Consider the following 13,375-nt stretch of genomic DNA (forward strand, 5'->3'; position numbering starts at 1 on the left):
ACTTAATAGATTACATACTATAAACGAGGGGTAGAGGGGAATTTCAAAAAGAGCGAAGAATGAGAAAAACAGAACTGCCTTTTTATTCTTCTGCAGCATTCTAAAGAAAGTTACTTAACCTCTTCATGTCTCAATTTACTCAACTGTACACGTTAAAAGGCTGGGTTTTACGGTATGTGAATTATATTCAGTTTTTTAAAAGGGCAATATGGGGCATCTTTGTGACGATCAAAATATTACATATCTTGTCTGTATCAATGCCAATATACTGATTGTGATATTGTATAATAGTTTTGCAAGATGTTTCCATTGGGGGAAACTGAGTAAAGGGTACACGGGATCGCTGTATAATTTCTTACAACAGACTATGAATCTATAATTATCTCAAAATAAAAAGTTCACTTAAAAAAGTTAACTCTGCCAAAATGAATTAATTCTAACTGGAATCATATCGAGTTTTCATTTTCTTTTTAAAATTGGATAAAATAACTTTAAAAAACACATAATGATGAATACATTTTTAAGACTAGCCAAGAAAATTTTGGAAAAAAATAAGGGAAGGGATTTGCCTTAACAAATATCAAAACTCAACATACAAAATTTCTGTATTCAAACAGATGGTACTGTTTCAGGAAAAGGCAAATTACATCACTAAAATAAAATGAGTCCAAATTCAGATCTGAGTATAGGGGAACTTGCTATATATATCAAAGGTGGTTCAAGAGAAGCTATCTTTATGAACTACTACTACTAATCAAGTTCATTGAATTAACTAACTCTCCATTCTTTCTTCAAAATATACTAATTATGATCACAACACACAGAATTTTGACTGGTAATAGATTCCTCTGTAAGTACTTCACTCCTGCTGCTTCCCACAGATAAGTTATACGTTCCCAAAAACCAGTGCCACTGCTCACGGTTTTGGGTTTCACAATACACAACTCTAGCGAATACCATTCACATCACCATCTGTGTGAAAGGCACTGCCTAGAGTTATGATGTGCATAGGCAGCAGTTCTAGCCCAGAGTTACATTTGTTCCCAAATCTGTTTGGGAACAGTTTATGTCAGTGGTAATTTTTCACATAATTATTCAATTTAATTAAATATTAAGTAAACAAAATTACTTTTACAATTTTTGGAAAAGGAATTTGAGAAAAGAATTCTAAATTATGGTTTAAAAACAAAGTAACCTTATTTTTCTTACCTTAAACATGACATTAATTTCTTCTCCCATTGGATCAGCATTCACCATTGTGACTTTTAGGGGCACAGCATTAGAACTGAAGAAGGAACATGACTACAAATGCAACGAGTTAAGCATTAGTAAGATAACACTGGAAAAAAAATGGGTTTGAGATATTTTGTCCTAGGTAGTTCTCCTTTCACTTGTTCCTTTGAACTATGGCAAATGAAATACCACATGTGAACTGCTTTTTTTAGGTTATCTGACCAATAAAAGGTATATAAAAATACTTTTTGAGGGGCCGGCCTGGTGGCGTAGTGGTTAAGTTCATATGCTCTGCTTTGGCAACCCGGGGTTTGCCCATTCAGATCCAAGGGGGTTGCCATTCACACCACTCATCAAGCCAAGCTGTGTGGCATCCCACATACAAAGCAGAGGAAGACTGACATGGATGTTAGCTCAGGGATCATCTTCCTCAAATAAAAAGAGGAAGATCAGCAATAGACGTTAGCTCAGGGCCACTCTTCCTCACCAAAAAACAAACAAACAAACTTTTTGAAACTTAAACATAGCATATATGAGTAAAATATCATCAACTACTCTCTACGCAGAGAAATAAAACCTTAAAAACTTGAGACAAAAATAATTAAAAGTTTGAGCTTTTATTATAACTCCTCAACAGAGCACGAAATTTTGTATACTCTTATCTTTCCTCTACATCAGTGAGATCTGAAATGAGATCTCTACTTCTCCTATTTATGGTACTATTATAATTAATAATTAGCCATGGAATCAAATAGTAACACTAAATTTAACAACTCCATTATAAAAGATAAAATCTTATTTTAAAATGCAACTGGTTAAAAACTAATTCAAACAAAACCCAAGGGGAAAATGTAATTTCACCCACTCAATGACATAGTTATACAACTCAGGCATCCACCATTATATTTCAATGAAGAGTAGCCATATGTCAACATTAAAAAAAATCAAATCTGAGACTCCATCACAGATAATTGTACCCTAGCCTTTGTATCCAATATTGTATTACTATTAGCCCAGTTCAAAATATAATTACTCAATTTTGGTGATTACACAACTACTTTTTGATGGCTGTAAAAAGTGTTATAAACCTGGGAAGAGTCTATCTGGCCATTCATAAGGAAAGAAAAGAAAAATGCCTATCTGTAACTGGATAGTTTTATCATTGGAATTACAACATATGCCTCTCGTAGCAATTATATCATAGTAAAAAAAAATTATTTCAAGGTAATAAATAATTTTACACTATTTTTTTCCCCTAAGAATGGTGATTAGGTAAAAATATACTGAGATAAATATGGATCTCACACAAATAGACAACCTATATATTATATTATAACCAACCTCTGCAGGTTTTATCCTCATTTGCCTTAAGTATACTTGCCCATTTGCCTTCTTTCTACCCATTATTTTGAAATGTAATATGAACTTATAAGTATTTTATGTGTCACCTTAATATTTAATTCTTTTGCCACAAGACTTGGATTGAGAGGGAGACGGCATTTATTTTTTAGAAAAAAGGACTGTACTCGTTCCATACTCCTTTGAAGGACAACCTAGGAAAAGAAATTGATACTGTAAATACATAATGAAAATGAAGACCTAGTTTTAAGACAACAAAATTATGATATGGACCCAGTTTTTAAAATACCCAATTGTCAAATGGTCAAAATAAGTTGTTGCTAAAGAGAGCTAATTTTTACTATAAAAACGAAATTATAATGGGCAGAGGCTATAAACATGGGGGGAAAGTACATATAGTCATATTTAACACATTAGTTAAAACTCACCAAGAGTCAAAGAAATAGAAACCAAACAAAAATGAGATGCAATTTTTGACCTAACATACGAAAATTTTAAGATAACATCTAGTGCTGGCAACAGGGTGGGAAACAGATACTTTCATAATCTATTGATGGGGAGGAAGGTGTATAAGGCATAGTTTTTTTCTTTGGTAGAGCAATCTAACAGAAACTATCATAAATAAAAATGTACATAGCTCTTGACTCAGTTATTTCACCTGCAGGAATATCCTATAAAGAAATACTGGCAAAAATTTATATAGTAAAGTTCATTGCAGGATTGTTTGGGAAAAGAAAAATGTATTAACAACCTACATAGAAGTAATAGTTCATAATTTATGCTACAATACCTTGCACTATTATGTACTCATTAAGAAACATGAAGCATAACTATATTTACTGACATGAATTCTCTAAAACAAAGTTTAAAAAGCAACTTGAAAAAAAAGTGTAATTGCTGAAAGAAATTAAAGACCCAAAGAAATTAAAGATCTAAATAAATGGAAAGACATCCCATGTTCAGGAACCAGAAGACTTATTAAGATTGCAATATTTCCCAAATAGATCTACAGATTCAACACAATCCTTATCAAAATTCCAACTGCCTTTTTGCAGAAATGGACAAGCTGATCCTAAAATTCAAACAGTACTGCAAGAGACTTCTGAATAGCCAAAACAATCTTGAAAAAGAACAAAGTTGGAGTACTCATACTTCCTGACTTCAAAACTTACTACAAAGTTACAGTAATGAAAACAGTATGGCATAAAGGACAGACATATAGATTAACAGCATAGAATTGAGAGTCTAGCAATAAACCCATATATCTATGGTCAATTGATTTTCAACAAGGATGCCGAGAGCATTCAATGGGAGAGAATAGTCTCTTCAACAAATGTGCTGGGACAACTGGATAACCACATGTAAAGAGTGAAGTTGGATCTTTATCTCATACTATATAAAAAAAATAACTCAAAATGGATCAAAGACTCAAAATACAAAAACAAAACTATAAAACTCCTACAAGACAACATAGGTGTACATCTTTGTGACCTTGGATTTGACAACAAATTCTTGGATATGATATCAAAGGTACAAGCAACAAAAGAAAACAATAAATTAGACTTCATAAAATTAAAAACTTTTGTGCATTAAAGGATACTATCAAGGAAATAAAAAGATAATCCACAGAATAAGAGAGAATATTTGCAAATAGTCTATCTGATAAGGGTCTGGCATTCAGAATATATAAAGAACTCTAACGATTCAACAACAAAAAGACAAATCAATTAAAAAAGGACTTAGAAATTTCCCCAAAGAAGATAAATAGCCAATCAACACATGAAAATGTACTCAAAATCATTAGTCATTAGGGAAATGCAAATGAAAACCACAATGAAATATCAATTCACACCCACCAGGATGACTAGAATAATAATAATAATTAAAAAAAACAGAAAATAACAAAGGTTGGTTAGGATGTGGAGAAACTGGAACCCTCATATATTACTGATAGGAATATAAAATGGTGCAGCTGCTTCAGATAACACTTGAGTGGTTCCTCAAAAAGTTAAACATAGAATTGCTGTATGATCCAGTAATTCCACTCCAACATAAAGTGAAAACAGGTGTTCAAACAAAAACTTACACATAAATATTCAGAGCAGCATTATTCATAATAGCCAAATACTAGAAACAAGCCAAATGTCCATCAACTGATGAATGGATAAACAAAATGTGGTATTATCCACACAATGGAACATTATTCAGCCATAAAAAGGAATGAAGTACCTATATATGCTACAATATGAATGAACCTTGAAAACATTAGGCTAAGTAAAAGAAACCAGACACAAAACGCCACATGTTGCATGACTCCATTTATATGAAATGTCCAGAACGGGCAAATCCATAAAGACAGAAAGCAGGTTAGTGCTTACCACAGTCTGGGTGGAGGGGGAATGAGGAACGAGTGGTTAGTGGGTACAGACTTTCTTTTTGGTGTGATGAAACGTTCTGGAATTAGATAGTGGTGGTGGTTGCACAACATAGTAAATGTACTAAAAGCCAATGAATTGTACACTTTAAAAACGGTTAAAATGGTGCATTTTTATGTTATGTGAATTTTACCTCAACAACAAATATATATATACGTTTCAATAAAAAAATTTTTTAAACTCCAAAAATGTGTATATATACCTAAGTGTATATGAGTGTACAGTCATAAAATGACCAAGAAGGACATATAGCAAATTATGAAAAATAGATATCTACAGGGATAAAGTGAAACTGGGAAAGTCTTAATTTTTTATTCTATAAACTTCCTCATTATTTTGATTTTTTAAACATTAACATCAATTCATACTTTTATTACTTTTACAATTACAAAAAGTTGAAAAGCAAAATAATGAAAAAGAAGCTCAAGAGAACAATTTTGACCAGAAAGGAATTAATAATCATGGGAATTAAAAAGCACTGATTTTCTGACTTAGGCTGTGGAATTTATTCTTACAGATTTTAAACAACCTTTCAATTCATCTGCCCAAAACCGCAGAGGTGTAGATAAGAGTTCTACTGAGTGTCTACTGATAAAAAATAACAACTTAACTTGTCAACAGTGTAAAGATCCTTTAACATCAAAATATTTATGTTCCCTCTTATGGGTACATACCTGTCTGGCTGATCCACTAGCTTGCCTTACTTTTTCTGCTACTCCTCCTAAAAGCTGTACAAGTTTTGTCTGCTTCAAAAGTTCTTCTCTGAGTCCTTTTCCTCCTACTGAGAGGAGAGCGCCCAAAACATGTTCATATCGGGCACCAAACTGCGCATCATGAAGGGCATCCCTGAGGAGCCTAATACAGCAAAATATTTATTAGCTGCTTCTGAGAATTGGACAAACATCTCTCAAAAAACAATTTAATAAGTTCAATTTTAAGTACGCAGGAACTTATTTTAAGCTATATAAGCAAGTAAAAACTCATTCATTATTATAGAGCTCTAACATGCCAAATATCTTTGCGAGAGAAGGTTTTATTATTTTTAGTTTTATTTCTAAGGACATAAAAATTTAGCTTCTTTAAAATAATGCCTTCAGGGGTCGGCCCCATGGCCGAGTGGTTAAGTTTGCGTGCTCTGCTGCAGGCAGCCCAGTGTTTCATCAGTTCGAATCCTGGGCGCGGACACAGCACCGCTCATCAAGCCACGCTGAGGTGGCATCCCACATACCACAACTAGAAGGATGCACAACTAAGAATATACAACTATGTACTGGGGGGCTTTGGGGAGAAAAAGGAAAAAAATAAAATCTTAAAATAAAATAAAATAAAATAATGCCTTCAATAAAACACCTGATATCCACAGTAAGTAGTCTGAACATACCCTTCAGACTTTCAGAATATGTCGTCTCTATAAATACTAGGATTGGAAGTAAAGTACTTAAGAAAATTTAAATCTTACCAATATAAATTGTGTGCTATCTGTATATTTCCCAGTGCTCTGGACAAAAGGAAGCGCACTAATGAGCTGTTCAAGTAAATTTCATATTTCAAAGCCTATAGGCAAATGAAAATAAGAATTACTAGTGGTCAAACTCATACTACGTTGTTAGGATAAAATTATCAAAAGAGAAACTATATAAGGCAAGTATTACTTTTATTGATGAAAGATGATACTGATAAAAATGAAACAGATGAATTAACTTAGGCTAAATTAATGAAATCAAGCAGAAAAGTACAGACCTGGGAATAACATTCCTTAGCTAAGTTTAAACAGCTAGTAAAGAAAAATCAAAGAAAAGCTCAAGTCTGGTTTATTCTGAGAATCTAAAAAGTCTGAGAATTAAAAACCCAGGTACATATATATAATATTCAAGCGGGGCAGCTGACAATAGTGGAATAAAATTCACTCTAAATCCAAATGCAATGTACCTCAACATTCCCATACTACAAAAGTACTTTTAATCAAAACAGAAGGGGGATCCCTTAGCAAGTTTCCTAGTCACAAAAACTTGGGGGAGAATAAGAGAGTAGGTAATCTAGTAAAAAATTCACCTGCACAAACTGTGGAAGAAGATCTGTTAGTTCATCATCACTAATAGCCTCAATCCAGGTCACCGCTAGGGACCTCACTTCCTGATCAGCAAATCTAGAAGAGTACCACAAAATCAAGATTTGACAGTGATTTTTTTCTAATGAAGCTTATTTCCTGAAAACACAGTTTTAATCTATTTCTGACAAAGAATATTCAAATACCTCTTTATTCAAAAGCAATGTGCTTCTTTTTCTTAGAAGAAAATCTTACTGTGCTATACAAATGCAATTTTGGGACTGTTTAGAAACCTTAAGCTTAAGAAAATTAATTTTGGCCCGCATCATAAAAATATAACAAATTATTCAAAATTTACAACATAACTCTCTCTTTAGGTTAATTTTAAATGATATGACATCCCTTTTCAAGAACCTCAATGCATAAGATATCTCATAGAAATGTACATTTACATATTTATATTGTATTGAATTGCTTTCATGTTAAAACAAAGGGAAGTACTCCTGCAATATAACACCTTACTGGAAAAACTGAAAAACAATAAAATGGAGCAAATAAATTCAGTCACAGTTGACTTACTTTGAATCAAGAAGCTCTAACGCAGTCAGTGGGTGCAATGGAGGCCACTCCTGAAGCAATGAGTAAGTTTTGGCAAGATTAACCCTTTTCCAGTTTGGGGCACTTGCTAGTACTTTAGGAAGACAATTTGGGTGTTTGAAGCAGTAATAACGTTTCTCCCACAAAAAGGCTTTATCTTCTTTAGAAAGTCTGCATACAGAAAAATTAAATTACTTCTCAATGATATCATAATGACAGTTATAATCTCAATGATTAAAAGTACACCAAAGAAATTTATTTCATTTTAGGACAGCCACTCTTGGTAGAATCATTAATACTAATTTGGACTGGAAAAACGCAAACACAAATACAGCAAACACCACTAATTTGCCCTAATTTGAGAAATAAAAAGAAATCATTCTGCCTTGATAAAAGAGTCCTAGATATGAAAATGAAGGATAATTCAGTACAATAAAAATTTATTGGGCTCTAAACAGATGCCAGGCACTAGAAATCAGAGTTGAATAAGCAGAACCCACCCTAAGAGATAGCAAGGATTTCATCCATTTTATACCAGTAAAATCAAATGTCATGCAAAAAACAAATGCTATTACAAAATGATAGATGATTATACAGCTCAACTGAAGAACAGTCAAAATAAAAGTGACTTGTTTTGGGGATTCTAATTTAATCTTAATAACAAATGTTTATGTGAATGAAATATTTCACTATTTTACTACCCATCCATCTACTTTTGTGTGTATAATACATGCACTGAAATGTATTCATTTCATGTAGAGTACTAAAAAATTCAAATATTGCACAAAGGTGCACACTGAAGTCTCTCTCCCTCCAAAGCCCCTCCCAGTGGCAACTGCCTAAGCCTGTATATTCTTCCAGAGATAGTCTATTCATAGAGAAGTATATACACAGGTGTATGAAGATTCTGTCTTCCATTATGTTAATAGTAACACACTATATACATTATTCTCCTTGCTTTCTTCATTTAACATGTCTTACATATTAGTACATACAGCCATAACTTCATTCTTAATAGTTACATAATCCTCCATTGGATAAATGTACCATAATTTAACTCCTATTGACGAACAGTCCCTATTAGTTTTACAATAATCCAAATAAATACTGCAATGAATATTCTTGTCTCCATAAGCAAATATAACAGGTTCTCTCTAGGGTATATAACTAACTACAAGTGGAATTATAGGTCACAGACTATGCACATTGTAATCTTTATAGATTTTGCCAAATTGTTCTCCAAAAGCTTTTCAGAGTTCTGCCAACAGTATAATGCCCATTTTTCTGTATCCTCATCAAAACTTTATATGCTGAGGCATTTTAATTTTCATTAATCTGATGTGTGTGAAATGGTATCTTATATTAATTTACATTTCCTTGATTATTGAGAAGTTGAACACCTTTTCAGAGGTTTAAAAGGCATTGTATTTCCTTTCCAAAGAATTACCTGTTCATTTCTTTGCCAACGTTACTACTGAGTTGTTGGTTTTTCTATTGATATGAAAAAGTTCTTTATATATTAAGGAAATTAATCTACTGATATTTACTGTAAATATAGTTCCCAATCTGTTGTTTGCCTTTTGATCATGTAAAGTTTGACTTGTACAAATTTCTGAATTTTATATAGTCATATAGTCTTTTTATATAATTAAAAATAGAAATAGAAAACTTTCCATACCAAGAACATTGCTAAATCATGAACTAAATCAGGGCATTTAATAAACCATTAACTTGAGCTTTACATTGTAAACAGAATCAAAGGAGCATACCCAAGTGATGAGTCTCTGTGAAGAATATCAAGAAGTTTCCCTTTTATATCGTTCTCCAATGTTTCTAAGTTGTGTTGCTGTATAATGCTTCTATCAACTTGAGGAGTGGTATAAACGATATCAAATGTAGGAGAAGGAAAATCAACCTTAAAAATTTAACAGAAGTTGATCAAATTACAGCTGAACAGTCCACATATCTGCTACATTAACTTCGTCTTTGAGAAAACTGATCTTTCTTAGCCATCCGGGAGACTTTTAGATTGAATGGTAAATTAGTGCTTGTCCTTCTGCTGAAAGTGATTACCACTGTTGGTAATTCTCAATAGCATGTATATTGCTGGGATGGGTACAAACGCATTTTTTTTTTACTGTTTCTGAGAAATAGGAAATGATTTATTGACATTTAAATCCTAAGATTGAAACAAGATCAATTAGGCTTATTTAGTAACAACTCAAATCATGGTATACATATACCTTTTATAAAGAAATTTAAATTTAAACCTCTCCCCGAGTCAAAAAGTACCATTACCTGTAACACTATTCTTTCCATCACATATCCTTTTTTGGGGACTGTTCCAGGAACAGGGTTTGTATGTGACGAAGTCCAAAGATATAAAAGCTTTGTTCCACATGTTAAAAACCTTCATGAATATAAACAGAAGAATACTGTGATTTTCATTTTAAAAATTAATTCAAACCTCACAACACATGGTAATGAATTTGAAATGTTAGTATTCAAACATTTATTAACACCCTCTACATAAAAAGAATATCATCTTTAGGAACATATCCGAAGGAGTCACTTTCCATAGTGTATGGATACTTTAGGTAAATGTACTGAAGTGTGGAGGTTGGAACAAAGGGAGGGAGAATGAAAGAACGTATCTTGGGAGGAATGGGGCTGAGGACAGAACACAGGTAAAGACTCAGAGTCATCTGTCCCCAAAACAACTTCCAGAAATAGGAAGGTGAAGGATAGTCTTTGAAGATCATCTACAAAGGAATACATCTCGAGGTGGTGGTCTGGATTATAGAACTGCTCCCTGACTCTTCCCACAAGAACAAAAACACATGCCAAGAAAACCAGTACCTACTTTGTGACAAAGCACTAACGGTTTGAGATGACAAGTTGTATCTGTGCCCTAGGTCAGGGGTCAGCAAACTTTTTCCTGTAAAGGGCCAGATAGCAAATATTTTAGGCTTTCTGGGCCATAAAATCTGTGTTGCAGACTCAACTCTGCTGTTACAGTGCAAAAATGGTCATAAACAATACATAAATAAATGTGTGCTGTGTTCTAACAAAACCGTATTTACGAAAAATAGGCAGTGGACTGGAGTGTGCTGACCCTTGCCATATACTACCAATTTATGGCCTGCCTAAATTAAAAACATTTATCAATAAAGATATTGACATATCTTTACACAGAAGAAATTTCTAAAAAATAACATAAGCTACCTGTTTATAAAAGCAGGAAACTAAACACTTGATCAAACTTTGTTAATCTTATTGAAACAGCAAATAGCCTTTCCCAGACTAAACTCCAATCTTAATGTATTCTCTTGCAGGTTACCAGCCTTTAAATCTTTGACACATTATACTCTGTTTTTCAGAACCACCCTTACCGCCAACTATTTTAAGGCAAATTCCAATCTTATTATTTCATCTGTAAATACTTTTTTATATCTCTAAACAATAAACACTTTTATTTTAAAGTAAGTACAATACCATTACCGCTCCTAAAATAATTAACAATAATTGCTTAAAACTTTCAGCTAGCCAGTCAGTATTCAAATTTTCCTAATTGTATCTCAAGTTTTTTTTTTTTACAGTTTGTTCAAATAAGGAGCCAAGCAAGGTCCAACACTTGTATTTGGTTGATGTCTTTTTAAGTATCTTTTAATTCATGGGTCAAGAAACTCCAGCCTGTCATCTGGTTTTGTAAATAAACTTTTATTAGAACAAGGCCACACTCATTCATTTACATACTATCACTGCTTTTGCCTTTGCTTTTGCATCTGTGACAGAGACTGTATGACCCACAAAGCCTAAACTACTTCCATCTGCTCCCCTTTACAGAAAAAGTTTGCTGACTCTTGTTTTAATCTGTATATTCTTTCTCTCTTTTTTATCCCCTGCCATTTGTCGAAGAAATCAGGTCTTTTGTTCTGCAAATTTTCTATATCCTGGATTTTACTGACCACATTCCTCTGGTGTCATTTAGCATGTCCCTTTGTCTCCTATATTTTCTGTTAAGTAGTGGGTAGATCCAGAGGCTTGATCTGATTCAAGTTTAGTTATCTGGCAAGAATACTTAATACTTTATAGGTTGTATTGTATACTACTTCCTATTGCATCAAATAAAGAGGCACACCTTGGTGTCTCTCTCAGTAACGTTAAGATAATCAGTTTGTTCCAGTGCTGTCAGTCGAAACCATCCATTATAAAGTTCCAGAAAAGTTAATCACTTAATGGTCTTAGGCTGGAATTGATAATCACTGCAAATCAATGGTTCTCAACCAAAAGTGATTTTGCCCCCAGTGGACATTTGGCAATATTGCGGGACATTTTTGGTTGGCAATTAGGGGGTACTACTGGCATCTAGTAGGCAGAAGCCAAGGATGCTGCCAAACACCCTACAATGCACAGAACAGCAAAGAATTATCTTGCCCACAATGTCAATAGTGCCAAGACTGAGAAACCCTGGCCTAAATCTATTATTTCAGTAGGGGTTGCAAAATTTTGATATTCTAATTCTATCATTCTTTCTGCATTAGCTGGAATTTTCCTATAAACACACTTTCTCATATCAATTACTTGGTAACTCTGCGATAAAAATGTAAAAGAAAGAAAGGCAGGTTAAATGCTTGACTCTGATTATTTAAAAATGAGTTAAGAACTCATTTGTTACTGAGGCTGACTGAAATTCCTCTAATTCATTTGGCTTCCATGACAGTGACTTCATCAGGTTGTATGCACGTTGTACCTTAAACATAAATTATTTTTAAAAGAATTTCAAGACCTGGATTTCTTATCACTATAGTACTACAGTACTTTAACTGAACTAAATCATTAACACTTTGTTTCTCTATATGTAATAATGTAAAATTATCCTCCCTCTTAATTTCTGAGTATTTCTTGAATGTTAAGTCCTAACACTACCTAGATCAACTAGACTACTTGGCAAAGTCTTGAGCTTAATACCATCTGCTCAGAGTTTTAATAGCAGAGTGTTGGAAGCAAACTATTTAACTGTCAGACAGAAGTCAACTGCCCTTTACCTTATTCTCTTGAATTCTGAAAGAATGTTATATCATTCATCTAAAATAAACATCTATTACTAGACAACAAAAGTGGCAAAAAGCAATGGTACTTCTCTAATGAGGCATGATCTGAATGAAGCAAAGACTCCCAGTGCTTTCAAGAGCAGGAAGGTTGTCAGCACTGACTTATTTATAAAAACTAATGATGGGGCCAGCTACTCCACTTCAGTGGCCTGGGGTTTGCCGGTTCAGATTCCAGGCATGGACCTACACACCACTCATCAAGCCATGCTGTGGCAGCATCCAGCATACAAAATAGAGCAAGAGTGGCACAGATATTAGCTCAGTGACAATCTTCCTCAAGCAGAAAGAGGAGGATTGGCAACAAATGTTAGCTCAGGGCTAATCTTCCTCACCAAAAAAAATAAAATTAATTAATGACAATGATGCAATTATCTTTAATTTTCTCACATAACTATTCCCTGACAGTAATTTAACAAAGACAATTGAAAGCACAATTCCTCTCCTTCATGTGGCCAATATTCTGTTTTAGCATAGTTATGGATTATATTTAGCAAAAAGTTCTAAATACATATCATTAATAGTAATCTCTTCAACTGCTTTTTTCTAGCCTTTGGCAATTCAAAATTATGTCAGGTGTCAAATTTGAGCCC

The 13,375-nt window shown here is 33.4% G+C and overlaps 1 protein-coding gene across 2 annotated transcripts in view; it reads right to left on the minus strand.

Annotated features, from left to right (window-relative positions):
• The window catches only part of PIK3C2A (phosphatidylinositol-4-phosphate 3-kinase catalytic subunit type 2 alpha), a 91,117-nt gene that overhangs the window by 18,673 nt on the left and 59,069 nt on the right, over positions 1 to 13,375 (minus strand). For both annotated transcript variants that reach the window (XM_001504950.7, XM_023646127.2), the window contains exons 14-21: positions 9,970 to 10,081; positions 9,441 to 9,586; positions 7,654 to 7,842; positions 7,080 to 7,173; positions 6,487 to 6,581; positions 5,702 to 5,882; positions 2,682 to 2,786; positions 1,210 to 1,302 (exon numbers count right to left, since the gene is read on the minus strand). In XM_001504950.7, the coding sequence (XP_001505000.2) occupies positions 1,210 to 1,302; positions 2,682 to 2,786; positions 5,702 to 5,882; positions 6,487 to 6,581; positions 7,080 to 7,173; positions 7,654 to 7,842; positions 9,441 to 9,586; positions 9,970 to 10,081 (1,015 nt within the window). The remainder of the gene's footprint in view (positions 1 to 1,209; positions 1,303 to 2,681; positions 2,787 to 5,701; positions 5,883 to 6,486; positions 6,582 to 7,079; positions 7,174 to 7,653; positions 7,843 to 9,440; positions 9,587 to 9,969; positions 10,082 to 13,375) is intronic.

Source organism: Equus caballus, chromosome 7 (assembly GCF_041296265.1).
Source record: "Equus caballus isolate H_3958 breed thoroughbred chromosome 7, TB-T2T, whole genome shotgun sequence".
NCBI classification, from domain to species: domain Eukaryota; kingdom Metazoa; phylum Chordata; class Mammalia; order Perissodactyla; family Equidae; genus Equus; species Equus caballus.